General features: G+C 51.3%; 1 protein-coding gene across 1 annotated transcript; it reads right to left on the reverse strand.

Annotated features, from left to right (window-relative positions):
• Positions 1 to 123: 123 nt before the first annotated feature.
• On the reverse strand, positions 124 to 11,833 carry LOC123935535 (synaptophysin). The gene is made up of 7 exons (XM_045996446.1): positions 11,740 to 11,833; positions 10,523 to 10,588; positions 9,278 to 9,402; positions 6,352 to 6,547; positions 5,428 to 5,619; positions 3,757 to 4,087; positions 124 to 1,615 (listed from the first exon to the last, which is right to left on the reverse strand). Exons 1-6 carry the CDS (start codon positions 11,773 to 11,775, stop codon positions 3,761 to 3,763), a joined length of 942 nt encoding a protein of 313 aa, XP_045852402.1. The 5' UTR covers positions 11,776 to 11,833; the 3' UTR covers positions 124 to 1,615; positions 3,757 to 3,760.
• Positions 11,834 to 13,687: the final 1,854 nt, after the last annotated feature.

The raw sequence follows: 13,687 nt of genomic DNA on the forward strand, positions 1-13,687 counted from the left end.
TGACTTGAACGGCAAGTCCAGCAGGTCAGGAGAGGAGCTTCCTCTCGCTGCCTCTCCCCTACCTCTCTGTCTTCCTCCCCACCTCCAGAGAAAAAAGACACACTGAGAAATCAGAGCCGGGAGGACTAGGTGGTTGAGGAGTTTATTTAGGGGAGGAGAATTAATCCTATTTGTTCTTCTTTGGGGAGGTCTTCAAACAATACCGAAGGACTAGGAAACGGGGGGGACGTCTGGAGGAGAGAGGGAGGGACCACAGCCAGACAAAATGGCAACACACGATCACAGGCACTACCGACGTCACAGACACAGCAGAGGGTGCAGGATAGGGACTCCAGACGGGGCGGGGGTGTGGAGGGAGGGAAGAGGCAGGAAAGGGAGGAGAAGCGTGGGCCGGCCCCACAGACCCGTTGGCTCTGTCCTCTGACTACCTAGCTGTCCTATCACACGGGAGTGGGCAAGGGTGTGGGGGGTGCTTCTCTCTGGATCCCACCCCTTACCCTCCAAGCCTAACCTCTCGGCTCCTCCCAGGCCACCTCAATCCTCAGCTTTGGCCAGAGATATTCCCGCCCGCCACTCCACCACCAAACCTGTCCACTTTAAAACATTTTTTGCACTGCTCATTGGGGTGGGCTGCCCCTTCTGAAACAGTCACGAACACCCACTCTACGCCCCGCCCTGTCTAGAACTCAGACCACGATCTCGCGTCAAGCTTGGCCCATTCCTGAATCCCACTTCTTGCCTTGCACAAGACCTGCCCCCTTTAGAATGAAACTCGGTCTCCTGAATATTCCTAGCTATACTGCTTCAGTACACTCTGGTCCCAATCCAAGACCCGCCCACTCTGGAGCCTCACCCATTCCTGCTTCAGGCCCCACCCCTCTAGAAGCCAGTCCCCAGGTCACACCCCTTCTTGTCCTATTTCAAATCCTGCCCACTTTTGGGGCCTGACCCCTCACTCAAAGCTCCACCCATTCCAGAACTGTGCTCTCAGCCTCGTTCCAACAACCCCTACTCCAGAATGCTCTAGGGCACCCCTCTTCCTTAGACTCTAGATCCAGTAGGTCTGGAACCCACATCCCTTGCTTACCGGTCCTCTTCACCCAAGAGCTCCCCTCAAGTCCTCCTCAGGTCAAGTCCCCCAGTCTGCCTTTCTCCCCCCTCAGGGTTGAATTTCCCCTCATGGCCCTTGTTCAGGCATTGCTGGAGGAGTCAAGGCCCAGTTGGGAGGAGGGAAGAGAGAGAGGGGAGAGAGTCTGAAGTCACACCGACCTTCCCCACTTAGCTGAGACCTGTCTTTTCCCTGTTCCCCTTTCAGAGTCCCCCAACCTCAGGGCACAGGGCCAGGGAACAGACAGGGGCCAAGGGATGCAAAGGAAGGGGTGGGGTTAGGAAAGGGACCACTCAAGGTTAGGCCCCTAATGCATGAGGGGTATGGAGTGGGGGCAGGGTTCGGACAGATAAATAGATATTTATATATAATATATATATATATAAACAGCAAAGAGAGTTAGAGTCTCCTGGCTTGAGGAGCGGAGACCTGGGGTATAGGGGTGGATAGGGCGGCAGGGCTTCTGAGCTCTTGCCCACCCATGGGGTCCTCCTGGGCTGCACTGACCTGTGGAGACAAAAGACAGAAAGGAGAGGGGGTCCAGACATAGGTTGTGCCCCTAGGGTGGGGGGCTGCGTTGCTATGCCTCCACCTTGGCTTTACCCTCTGCCTGCCATGCCTTTTCTTTCTTCCTTCTTCACTCATAGTCCTTGGGTCAGCTTCATCCCAGATGCCCCTACTGGGAAGGTAGCTCTTGTGCCCACAAGATTAAGTACCAAAGACATTGTGGTCCCCCCTCCACCAACCCCAAAATATCCATTAACATGTTACTGTTCTAGCCATTGGTGATAGACCGTATTGGGCAAAACAAAGCTGCTTATCTTTGTGGTGCTTGTGTTGTGATGGAGAAGACAGACTTCAAACAACAAAAATGTGTTGTGAGTTATCTAGTATGACATCAGGTGATAGTAAGTGTAATGTAAAAACAAAAGGTAGACTAGGGTGAGGGGAATTAGGAGTGCCAGTAGGGGAAGAAATGTTGCTATGGTAAGTGGGGTAGTCAGAGAAGAACTCATTTAAGAAATGATACTGGAATAAAGAGTTAAGGACGTGAGGGAGTGAGCCATGCAGATAACTGGGATGAAGAAAAATCCAGGCAGGGGGAATAGCCAGTGCAAGGGCCCTGGGGTAGAGCCATGTCTAGTGTGTTTGAAGAACAGCAAGGTCAGTGGGGCTCGAGTGGAGTGAGCAAGGGGCAGTAGTAGGAGGTGATGTCAGAGAGGTTGGTAATGGGGTCATATAGGGCCTTGTGGACTAGGCTGAGGACGTCAGCTTTGGCTCTGGATGAGGTGTAAGTCACTGGAAGAATTTAAGCAGAGAAGCATGAAATGAGAATAAACTTCTCATGTTGTTTCTATTATTTCCTCAATAAATGTTTCTTAACATTAGTAGGGCTCTGAGTGATGTGTGTACATCATGAATAAGTCATGGTCACATCCCGTAGTTTAGTGGAAGAGATAGTCAATAAATACATAAATTAATAATTACAGACTGTGGTAAGAAAAGCACAAGGTACTATAAGAGAGATAAGAAAGGGGCCTTTTAAGAAGCTGGCCAGGTAAGGTTATCAAAGCTAAGTGTGGGTGCAAAACTCCAGGGGGAAAAAGAGTACCAAGGCCCTGAATTTGGCTTGTGCCTGGAACACGGTTGGAGTGGGGAGTGAGAGGAGGTGGGAGATCAGAGAAGGGAAGGGTGAGGCTTAGTGTCATGCCTGGTGTGGGCTTTAGCTTTTAAGGTGAGTGAGATGGGAGCCCAGGCAGAGCTCTGAGCACGGGAGGGCAGTGTCCGGATTTAGGATTTAACAGGATCCCTCCCAATGCTGTGAGTAAAACAGAATGGGGATGTGGGTAGAAAGCTGTGATGTCCAGGGGAGAGAACAGTGAGACGTGGAAGATTATGGATATATTTTAATGGTAGAGTCAACAGGAATTTTTGATGAATTAGATAAGAGGTACCTAATAAACTCCTCCCTACCCTTTCCACCCGGGCCAAGTGCCAGAAGCTACCACCGTCCACGTGTCGTCATCTCCCCCTCTTTCCATTTCCCTCCCTCATAGGTGAGGAAATCACACTTCTCAGACCCAGCAAAAAGGCCCAGAAGCCTCCCACTGCCTCCGCCTGCCCCCTTCCTTCCGTGAAATTCCACACTACCTCCCTCACCACAGGGGTTGGTGAGAGATGTTAGATCTATCACCACCTCCGGGACTGGTGTGCTCGTCTGACCTTCATGACCCAACGCCCTTTACCCTCACCATGTATTGGCCTTATTAGAACAAACTGGCTTATCAATCACTTCTAAGGTCCACCTTGTCCTCCCTCGGCGGATTCCTGCACTACGCAAGTCGCCCTGCCATTCCCTTCTTTCATTGGTTGCTCTGTCCCCTTTTCTCTCCCCTCCCTTCCGTCAGAGAGGCCTCTCTACTTCTCTCCCATTGGCTTTTCATTCTGCCCGTCTTCAAGCACCATTCTCTTGCTCTCCATCTATTGGCTAGTTTTTCGTTCTTCCTATTAGCTCCGCCTGTCTATTGGCGCCTCCAAGCCCCCACCCTGTGCCTACGTACCAACTACTCTTGACTCTTATTGGCTCACTGACCCGCCCGTCCCCTTTTCCGTACCCTCCTTGGCCGCGCCGCCCGCCCGTCACTCACCAGACTACATCTGATTGGAGAAGGAGGTGGGCGCGCCCTGAGGGCCATAGCCTTGCTGCCCGTAGTCTCCCTGAGGCCCGTAGCCGCCGCCGCCACCGCCGGCGGGCTGCCCGTAGTCGGGCTGGTAGCCGCCCTGGGGCCCGTAGGAGTCCTGGGGCCCGTACCCGCCCGGGCCCTGCCCGTAGCCTGCCTCGCCATAGGCGTCCCCGGGCGCTGGTTGCTTCTCGGGGGCGCCGGGAGGTGCACGCATGAATGGGGCAGCCCAGCCTGTCTCCTTGAACACGAACCACAGGTTGCCGACCCAGAGCACCAAGTTCAGGAAGCCGAACACCTGCGGGAAGACAAAGCCAGGCCGTCGTTCTGTGCCCGTTGATTTGGCCCCGGGGGACGTCGAGGCCGCGCGCGCGGAGCATAGGGACGTGGCCTCCCGAAGGGTGGTGGTCTCTAAAACCTGGACCCTCCAGAGTCCTGGCGCATGAACGCCAATTTGCAGAAAAGTCACCTGGGGCAGGGGGCATGGGGCATATTAGAATTCACACTCTCAGGGATGTTGACATCTATCACTATTACATATATACATTTATACATGTATGAAATATAATAAATTTGTAATAAAGTAAAATGTTAAGCATAAATTTTTATTATGCATGTAGATATACCACTAACAGATGCATATACACATACGTATATACGCATATACAAAGTATATAAATATATGCTTTTATATTAAAACAAATACATGGAGCTTAAATATATACAATATAATTCAATTTTGGGACAGGCAGTAATAGCTCCTCTTTACAGTTAAGGAAGCTGAGGCCTGGAGAGGCTAAGATGCTCCAAGTCTCACACGCAGCAAGTGATAGAAAAAAAGTTGGGGGTGCCTGGGTGGCTCAGTTGGTTAAAGCCTCTGCCTTCGGCTCAGGTCATGATCCCAGGGTCCTGGGATCGAGTCCCACATCGGGCTCTCTGCTCAGCGCGGAGCCTGCTTCCCCCCACCTCTCTCTGCCTGCCTCTCTGCCTACTTGTGATCTCTCTCTGTCAAGTAAATAAACAAAATCTTTCAAAAAAAAAAAAGTTGGTATCTTAGCATCTGTAGCACGTGTATACAACTTACCACATGCCAGGTCCTTTTCTAAGCACTTTGTATATTGCTAGTTCACTGAATACTCAACTTGGAGCAGGACCTCTTAGTAGTTTTCAATTTACAAGCGCAGACTGAGGCTGAGAGGCCGAGTAACTAGTTAGCAGGTGGCAGAGCTGGGATTGAAGCTCAGACAGCCTGACTATGGCCAGTAGGGGGAGTCCAAGTGAGAAACATTTCAAGTTATTCTTTCATTTTGCATACTGTAGGCAAAATGGTCCCAAGATGGTACCGAGTCGCCAGAGGTTCCCCACGACTAGGCTGGGCCTGGGATCCAGCTCTCCCAAATGTAATCGGACAGAGAGTCTCATATTCCCTTCCTGGGGACTATTTGTGGTATTGCAGTGGTTATAACTGCTATCTCATCCTTCAAGCCACTGTTGTTGGCATGCCTCCCCCGGGGAGCCCTCTTGGATCTCCTTTGAATTCTCCCCTCATTCTCTCCACCGCTCCCCAAGCCAGACTGTGAGTTTCCCAGCCTCCCTCCGCAACAAGCCCACCAGCCCAGCCACCTTCCCAGGGCTTACCACTGAAGTGTTGAGGCCAGAGGTCACAGGGTCCCTAAGCTCCTTGCATGTGTTCCCCGTCTGGTGGCAGACAGACATCCCTTTGATAATGTTCTCTGGGTCAGTGGCCATTTTCACGTCTGACAGTCCCTTGGCCCATGCTGATGAGCTAACCAGCCACATGAAGGCGAACACAGCCGTGGCCAGAAAGTCCTAAGGCAGGCGAGGAGAGGCAGATGGCACTGTGAGTGGGCTGCTTCATGGCATGCTGTGGGGGTCTCCTCAGATCACAGGCTTTCTTGGGAGGGGGAGGTCCCACAGTAAAACCCTGTCTCTCTCCTGCCTTTTCAGCTCTGAAGCCCCCAGTACTCACTTAAAGGTGAGCATTCCTAGCTTGGGCGTTTACGTGTGTGCGTGCACGCATGTGTGTGTCAGTGACACAGAGGATGTGGGAGTGTAATTGTGATGTGTGGGTATGTGTGGGGGGATTTTGTGGGATGGTTTCCGAAATCTGTGGAAAGTAGCATGTCTTTCTACTTTCATCTGAATGTGGGAATTTATGTCATTTTGTGTCTGGGATGAGGGTGTATGAGTACAGCTGTGTAGGAATCAATGTGTCTGGGTGGCATGAGGACAAGCATGACTATCACAGTGAACCTCTGTGCACCTTTCTTTGATCTAGACTGTGTGGTTGTGTGCAAGGTGGCAGGTTTCCAGGGGGTAGGTCTGTCTGGGATTCTGTGTGGGCTCTGAGTGGGTCCCTGTCATTCTATGATTCGGTTTCTTTGATGCTCCCAGCAGCGGCAGCAGTAACATCTGTGGCTGTTATGGGGACTGCTGGCATGTGGGACTGTCTATGGTTTGGTAGGCGCCTATGAACATGACCGTGTCCCTGAGGCTCTATGTCCCCTGGGCCCTGCACTTGAGCGGCTGTGGGGGGCTTACCATCATGGGTCCTTTGTTGTTCTCTCGGTACTTATTCTGCAGGAAGATGTAGGTGGCCAGAGCCCCCATGGAGTACAGAAAGGCAAACACAGCCACGGTGACAAAGAATTCAGCCGACGAGGAGTAGTCCCCCACCAGGAAGATTTTCTCCGTGTCCCCTCGGCAGGTGGGTGCGTCAAAGTACACTTGGTGCAGCCTGTGGAGAGACATGGCAGGTGTGGTCCAGACCCTAGGAACATGCCCCCCCCCCCAATCATGGGTTCCCCAGGTTCTGACAAGGTCCCTGGAAGAAAGAGGAGGAAATAATCCTTCACAGAGCACCTACTATATACCAGTCACATTTTATGGATTGTTACAGCATCCTGGGGAAATAGGTCTTATTCAATCCTTACTCCAACCCAGGAACTTTGGTTATTTGTAGAACATCTGAGGCACACTCCCACCCCAGGAACTTTGCACTGGAATGCCCTTCTCCTAGATGTGACTCCCTTCATGTCCTTCAAGTTTTGCTCAACTGTCACTTCAGGGAGGCCTTCCCAGATCTCCCTATTAAAATTAAATAGAACCATTCCCTCCCAGTGCTCCTTAGTCCCCTTTCTAGCTCCATTTTTCTCTATGGCGGCGATACCCCATGCATCTGACATATCATGTGTTTTATGTTTTTCCTGAATTTCCCCCATACTTCAAAGAGGGCTGGGTTTTTCCCTTTGTTGTGTTCACACAGTAGGTGTGAACTACAGCAACTTTGTTGCTGCCATACAGTAGGTGCTTAGTGCATGTTCATCCAATGAAATGTACAGAGGCTCAGAAGTGCATTAACTTGCCTAAAGTCACACAGCTGGGGAGAGAATGGCACAGTTGGGCTCTGAACACCGTGTTTTCCCCTACATCATGTTGACTCTTCTCACTACATTACTTCAGGTCCCAAAGAGAAAAGAAATGTATGCTTAGCAGAGGAGAGCACAGAGACTACAAAACAGAAGACAGGCAGACAGACAGGAGGGTAGAAGGGATCCTGGAGCACACAGAACGCATGTACGAATGTGAGATGGGGAGGTGCAGATTGGGAAGGTGTCCTGGGACTAAGGCCTTTCCTGCGGTGTGATGGAGGTCATAGGGAGAAAATGTGTGTAGGGAGAAAGTCTTAGGTGGAGTCCTAGAGGTCTGGCCTCAGACTTGGGGTGCAGGATCCTGAGACAGAGCAAATGTTGCTAGTCCCCTTGTGTAGCAAAAGTCCTGAGGGAGGGAGCTTACACTTACTGATTGATCACCCACAAGGCACTTTAGATAACTGCCTCATTTAATGACCCTCTCCCTAAATCCTCTAAATCAGGGATTAGTACACCCATTCGACAGATGAACAAAGGCTCAGCAAGGTTGTGTTAAGTTGCCCAAGGTTGTAGAGCTGCTAAAGGACAGAGCTAAGACTTGAATCTGGGTAAGTTTCTGGATTCCTAGTGGGCTGGGTTGGGAGAGAGGGTGTCTTGTGGGAAATGGGGGGGCCCTTGGGAGGTTATCAGGGCAGTGGGGGATTCAGTCAGGGGGACCATGGCAAAGACTTTTTTTCCCTGGAGACTTGTGGGTAAAAGGCAGGTGTTCAGGACTGGAGGTCCTAGGTGAGGGAGCTACTAGAGAGTGGAGGTTTCTGTGGCCTTCTGGATTCCCAAAGGACTCCCAAAGGTATCCCAGGCTGTCGGCTCCTCCCCCTCCCCCAAATTCTGTTTCCTGACTTCTGTGAACCAGTGGATCCCTGCTCCCCACTGCCCCTCAGGCCACGCCTCCCCTGGTGCTTCTTTTTCTTTCAACCATTGCTCAGGGTCTGTCCTGGATTTTCCTCTTTACACTCTTCCCTCTAGCCCTAGGTGATCCCCTGAGCCTACATTTATCCTTAGTGCTCAAAAATGCCCAATTTCCAACTCAAGCCCTGACCTCTTTCCTGAGTCCCTTAAACTTTTTTATTTTCTTTATTTTAACAAGTCCTCGTGGCATGCTTATTGTGTGCCCAGCACTGTGCTAAGCACTTTACAAGTATTAACTCAGTCACTATTCATTATAACCTTGGAAGGGATATTATCGGACCCTTCTGCAGACGAGGAAATGGAGACCTGGAGCAGTTATGTGATTTGTCCAAGTAGTGGAGGAGCCTCAGAAGCCTCTACTGAAATTGTGTCTGTGGGTCTCTGTCTCCCCACTCCCCAGGAGGTAAGCATCATTGCGAGGGCAATGACCTTGTCTGCTTGTGCTCATCCTCATGTTCCTAGCACCTGGCACACAGTATGAGCCCAGTGAATATCAGAATTGCTTAACTGGGTTTAATCATTCCCTATAGCTAATCAGACCCCTCATTATTCTCTGTGATAAAACGCTGCATGAGAATCCCCTCTTTGAATTTCTCCCAGTCTTCAATCATCCTTTTTATTAATTTATTTGTTAAAATGTTGGCTCCCCGAGGGAGCTTAGTCTGTTTTTTCTTTTTCTTTCCCTGTTATGTCCCCAGCACGTTGAGCAGAAACTGGCATACAGTAGGTTCTCCAAAAAATTGTGTATGGAATGAATGAATGAATGAATGGGAATTAGTTAATATTGGCTGACATTAATTGAGCAACTAGTGCTTTAAGGCTATTTACCCGTATACACTTCTACTTTTGAATCTTGTTTATTGCCGGTCTCCTGCCCCTCCCCATTCACTAGAACACAGCCAGAGGGCACCAGCCTATGCCTGTCTTGCTCACCAGATGTCCTAGATGTCCAGAGCAGGGCCAGGCACAAGGTAGGGGCTCAGTGCATGTGCGGTGACCTGGCCCACCGTGGTCTCCTGAGGTGGGGGCTGAACAGGAGCCACTGCGGAGGGGGTATTGGCCAGTCCTACCCCGCCCCCACCATCTCCCCTGGGATTCCTGGGGTGGGCTGGGGTGGGGGGGCGCACCTGAAGGGGTACTCGAATTCAACCTCGATGCTGAGGTCACTCTCTGTCTTGTTGGCACACTCCACGCTCAGCCGGAGCTCCCCAGTGTAACTGCCGCATGTGGCAAAGGCGAAGATAGCAAAGACCTTGGGCAGCAGGGATGGGGATGGTCATGGTGAGCCTGTGTACACGTGGGATGGGATGCCCTCCTCTGGACAGATCAGGGCCCAGCACAAGCAGCAGCAGATGGACCAGTCCCCACCCCCACCCCCTAATCAGGGCTCATCTGCTCCAAGGACAAGCTGCTTACAGGGGTGTGGCTGTCTCTTCCAGTCTTTCTCTCAATGTCTCTCTCAGTCTCTATCTCTCAATGCTATGATCCCCCTCCTTCTCTCTTCTGTCTCAGTCTCTTTATTCCTCTGTCTATATATTTCTGCCTGTCTCTGTTGTTCTCTGTGTCTCTGTTTCTCTTGGTATCTGTTTCTCTGTCTTTCTCAGATGTCTCTCTGTCTCTGTATCTCTGCCTCTGCCTCTCTCGTATCCATGTAGGTCTCTTTCTCTTTTTTTCTCTGGCTCCATCCATGTAAATGTATGTCTCTCCCTGCGTGTATTTCCGTCCTTGGTCTGTTTGTCTCTATCTTCCTGCTCTGTCTCTGACTCAGTCTCTGTATCATGCTCTCTCTGTCTCTCTTGTGCATCTCTCTTTTTCTGTGTATCAGTTTCTCCTTTCCTTGCTCCCCTGAGTATCTCTCTTTTTCTGTTTCTGTCTTTCCCTCATCCCATTTTTTTCTACTACTCTTCCTGTATTTATTTCTCTTCTCATCTCTGTTCTCTGTGCATCTCTGTCTCCCTTTTTCTTTGTCTCTTTCTCCTTGTCTCCACTCTCTCTCTCATCTCTCTTATGTTTTCTTCTTGGTGTTTCCATCTCTGTTTCCATCCTTCCCTGTCTCTCATTCTGTATCTGGATTTCTCTGGCTTTCCATTTTTTCCGCAGCAACCAGCTTCACGCTCCACCTCCCCTGCCCCTCTCTCACCTCAAGGGAGGAGGTAAGACGTCACATTCTTCCACTTCACAGCGGGGGTACCCTTGGTCTTACATGATGTCACATCACAGCCCCTCTATTCACTGACCCCAGTCCCCTGGGACCTCACCAATTCTTCCATCCCCTTCCACCTGCACCCACCCGTCCATTCCTTGCTCCCCACCCCTACTCTTCCAGAGCCCACCACCTCCTTCTCTCTCCCGATGGCCCAGACCACACTCACCCATTGCAGCACCTTCACGAAGCCAAGGGGCTCCTTGACCACCCGGAACTGACCCCCGGCCACCAGCTGAGGAAGAGAAACGGTGGGGAGGGGGTAGAATTGTTGGGAATGGAAAGGGAAGTGAGAGGCAAGCCCACCAGGCAATGACCCCTGGGACTAGGGCATGTGACCTCCAGGAGTGAGTGATATTGGGAGAGAAGGGGTGAGAAGGAGAAAGTGACACTTCAGGGAAAGTGTGAGCACAGGGTCTCTGAGAGAAGATCCTTGGGGTTCAGGACTGGAGGGGAGGTCTGGGGAAATGGCGAGGTTGATGGCAGAGGGTTGTTGGGGTGAGAAAGATGGGAATGGGGTCGGGACTAATTAAGGAAGGGGAGAAGGTCTGAAACAGTAAAGTTGAGTCAGATGGTGAAGGGGATCAGGTGGAGAGAGTGAGGAAGGAGTTGGGGTTCATTAGGGTGGGGGAGGGGTTCTTGGGTGGTGAAGGTGAATCATAACAGGGAAGGAGTCAGGTTGGCTAGGGTGGGGGAGGGGTCTGCAGCGGTAAAGGTGAGTCAGATGGTGGTGGTGGGGGGTCTGAAATGATGAGGGTGGGGAGGGGTTGGTACTGGTTAGAGAGGGGTGAGGTTCTGAGGTGGTGAAGAAGAGTGAGATGGCAGGGAGGGTCTGGGCTAAGTAAGGTGGGGGAGGGCTGGGACATGGCTTCACTGGATATGTACTGGGGGAGGGGAGACTAGGGGTTTTGGAGAGGCAACGTCGCATCATCCCCCTTGATCTGCTCTGGGTGGTCACCTACTGGGGTACCTTCCCTGGGAGGGGCAGGTGTCAGCCTCCCCACCCCCCGCCCCCATGCCTTCTGTCGCTCTATTTCCTAACTCATCTATGAGCAACCCCCATCTTCCTTCCACTGTTCCTCCTCTCCCCGTCCCCGTTACCTCTACTCTAGCCCCAAGACCCCTCTTCCTCTCCTCACGGTTGCCGGTAAGGATCCGGGCTTCTGGCGGACCCCGCTGCTGCAGTGAGGACTGCCCTCGCTGCGGCAAAGGGCGCGCTCCTTCTTTTCTCCATCTCCCCCTTCCTCCCTCGCCTGCCGTAGACTCGGGACCGAGTGTCCGCTGCCAGGACCCTGGCCACCACCACTCGGAGTCGCCTGATTCTTGGCGATCCGGGCGGGGAGGCCGGGCAGCGGCGGGCTCTGTCCTCGGTGCTGGAACACGTACCTGATTCACCACGTCCATGTCTGCCAGCAGCAGCATCAGCAATGCGGGGGGCGGGAGGCGCCTGCTAACAAGGGCGGGCGCGGGGCGCGGCGGGGGCGGCGCGCGATCGTCGGAACAGCCCAGGCGGCCACGGCTCCGCCCCTCGCGCCCCCGCCCCACTCTCGGCGCGCGCCTGCACACAGCAGGCCGAACCTAAATCTCACCAGCCGCCATTCCAGCCCTAGAGCTGGAGTCGCAAGAGCGCTCTGGGAGGATCGGTGTCTCGAAAAACACAGCTTGAGGTCTGGGGAGAGGAGGACCATTCGGTCCTATGGTAAAACGTTTTTGCCAGGCCCTTTACGGAGTTTGTTGAGTGTGTTCTTACAATAGCCCTATGTGGTAGGGACCATTAGCCCCGTTTTTTACAGATGGGGAAGATGAGTCCCCGGAGAGGTGTTAACTGCTTGCACAAGGTCGCCCCACTAGTAATTGGCGGTGCCCCAAATCTCAGCGATTTCAACGTAGTTCAAGGTCTTAAAAACCCCTCTCTCCTCCTCCAACCATCTCCCCTATTTCTCTTTCCTTTTAGTCAAAAATTTGCTTGCTCCAACTCTACCCTTTATATCCTGTTTATTCCTCAGCTCTCTTTTAATCAGACTATCCCTCCTTCATGCTACTAAAACTAGGCCCACAAGGTCAATGGCGATTGCCATGTTGCAAAATCCAGTGGATAAGTACAATGGGAGTTTAAGATGTTCAACCTCGTTTATGCTAAAAGAAATGCTTATAAAAGCTACTAAGATGCTGTTTTTCATCTTTGAGGGTGGTGAATATAAAAAAGTTTGCTTAAGCTCAATATTGGCAGGTTGGCCAGAAACAGGCATTCCCACAAATTACCAGTGGAAGTTAGATTGGAATAACCTATGTAGAGGACAATTTGGCAAAATTCGGCAAACTAACAAATCCATATATGAATCGGCTCAGCATTTATACTTCTAGGAACTTATCTGACAGATTCATACATGTGCTAAAAGTTGTATGTACAAGATGATTCACTGCAGTGCTGTTTATAATATGACTCCCTAAGCGCTCCTTACTAGTGGCCCATTTAAGCAAAATCTGATACATCCACAAAATGGAGTACTATGCAATTGTCATTAATACTAAAATGGAGCCTTGTAGGGGTGCCTGGGTGGCTCAGTCGGTTAAGCAGCTGCCTTCGGCTCAGGTCATGATCCCAGGGTCCTGGGATTGAGCTCTGCATCAGGCTCCCTCCTGGTCAGGGAGTCTGCTTCTTACTTTTTTTTTTAAAGATTTATTTATTTATTTATTTATTTATTTGACAGACAGAGATCACAGGTAAGCAGAGAGGCAGGCAGAGAGAGAGGAAGGAAAGCAGGCTCCCCGCGGAGCAGAGAGCCCGATGTGGGGCTCGATCCCAGGACCCTGGGATCATGACCTGAGTCGAAGGCAGAGGCTTTAACCCACTGAGCCACCCAGGCGCCCCAGTCTGCTTCTTACTTAACGATCTTGGTGATCATTCCAAGGCTCCATATCAGTATTTTTAAAAAAGACTTTATTTATTTATTTGACACACACACAGAGAGAGACAGAGGGAACACAAGTGGAGGGAGCAGCAGGTAGAGGGAGAAGCAGGCTCCCCACAGAGCAAGGAGCCCAACATGGGACTCAATCCCGGGACTCTGGGATCATGACCCAAGCCAAAGGCAGATGCCCAACCGACTGAGCCACCCAGGTGTCCCCCTTTAGAATTTTTAAAAAGTATATTTGTTTATTTAATCTCTACCCTCCACTGGGGCTCAAACTCACAACCCCGAGTTTAAGAGTTGCATGCTCATCTGACTGCGCCAGCCAGGTGCCCCATGTACCCTTTGAATTTTGAACCATCTGGATGTATACCTACTTTTTAAAAGCATCACCATGTACACACACTCGAATTCACACAAAT

Source organism: Meles meles, chromosome X (genome assembly GCF_922984935.1).
Source record: "Meles meles chromosome X, mMelMel3.1 paternal haplotype, whole genome shotgun sequence".
Lineage (NCBI taxonomy): Eukaryota > Metazoa > Chordata > Mammalia > Carnivora > Mustelidae > Meles > Meles meles.

What these genes read in the sequence shown, in the direction of transcription:
- LOC123935535 (XM_045996446.1), bottom strand. Translation starts at nt 11,775, where the DNA reads ATGCTGCTGCTGGCAGACATGGACGTGGTGAATCAG. An exon ending in ACATGGACGTGGTGAATCAG is followed by an intron (nt 10,589 to 11,739) that starts GTACGTGTTCCA and finishes TCTCTTCCTCAG; the next exon opens with CTGGTGGCCGGGGGTCAGTT. An exon ending in ACAACAAAGGACCCATGATG is followed by an intron (nt 5,620 to 6,351) that starts GTAAGCCCCCCA and finishes CGCCTGCCTTAG; the next exon opens with GACTTTCTGGCCACGGCTGT.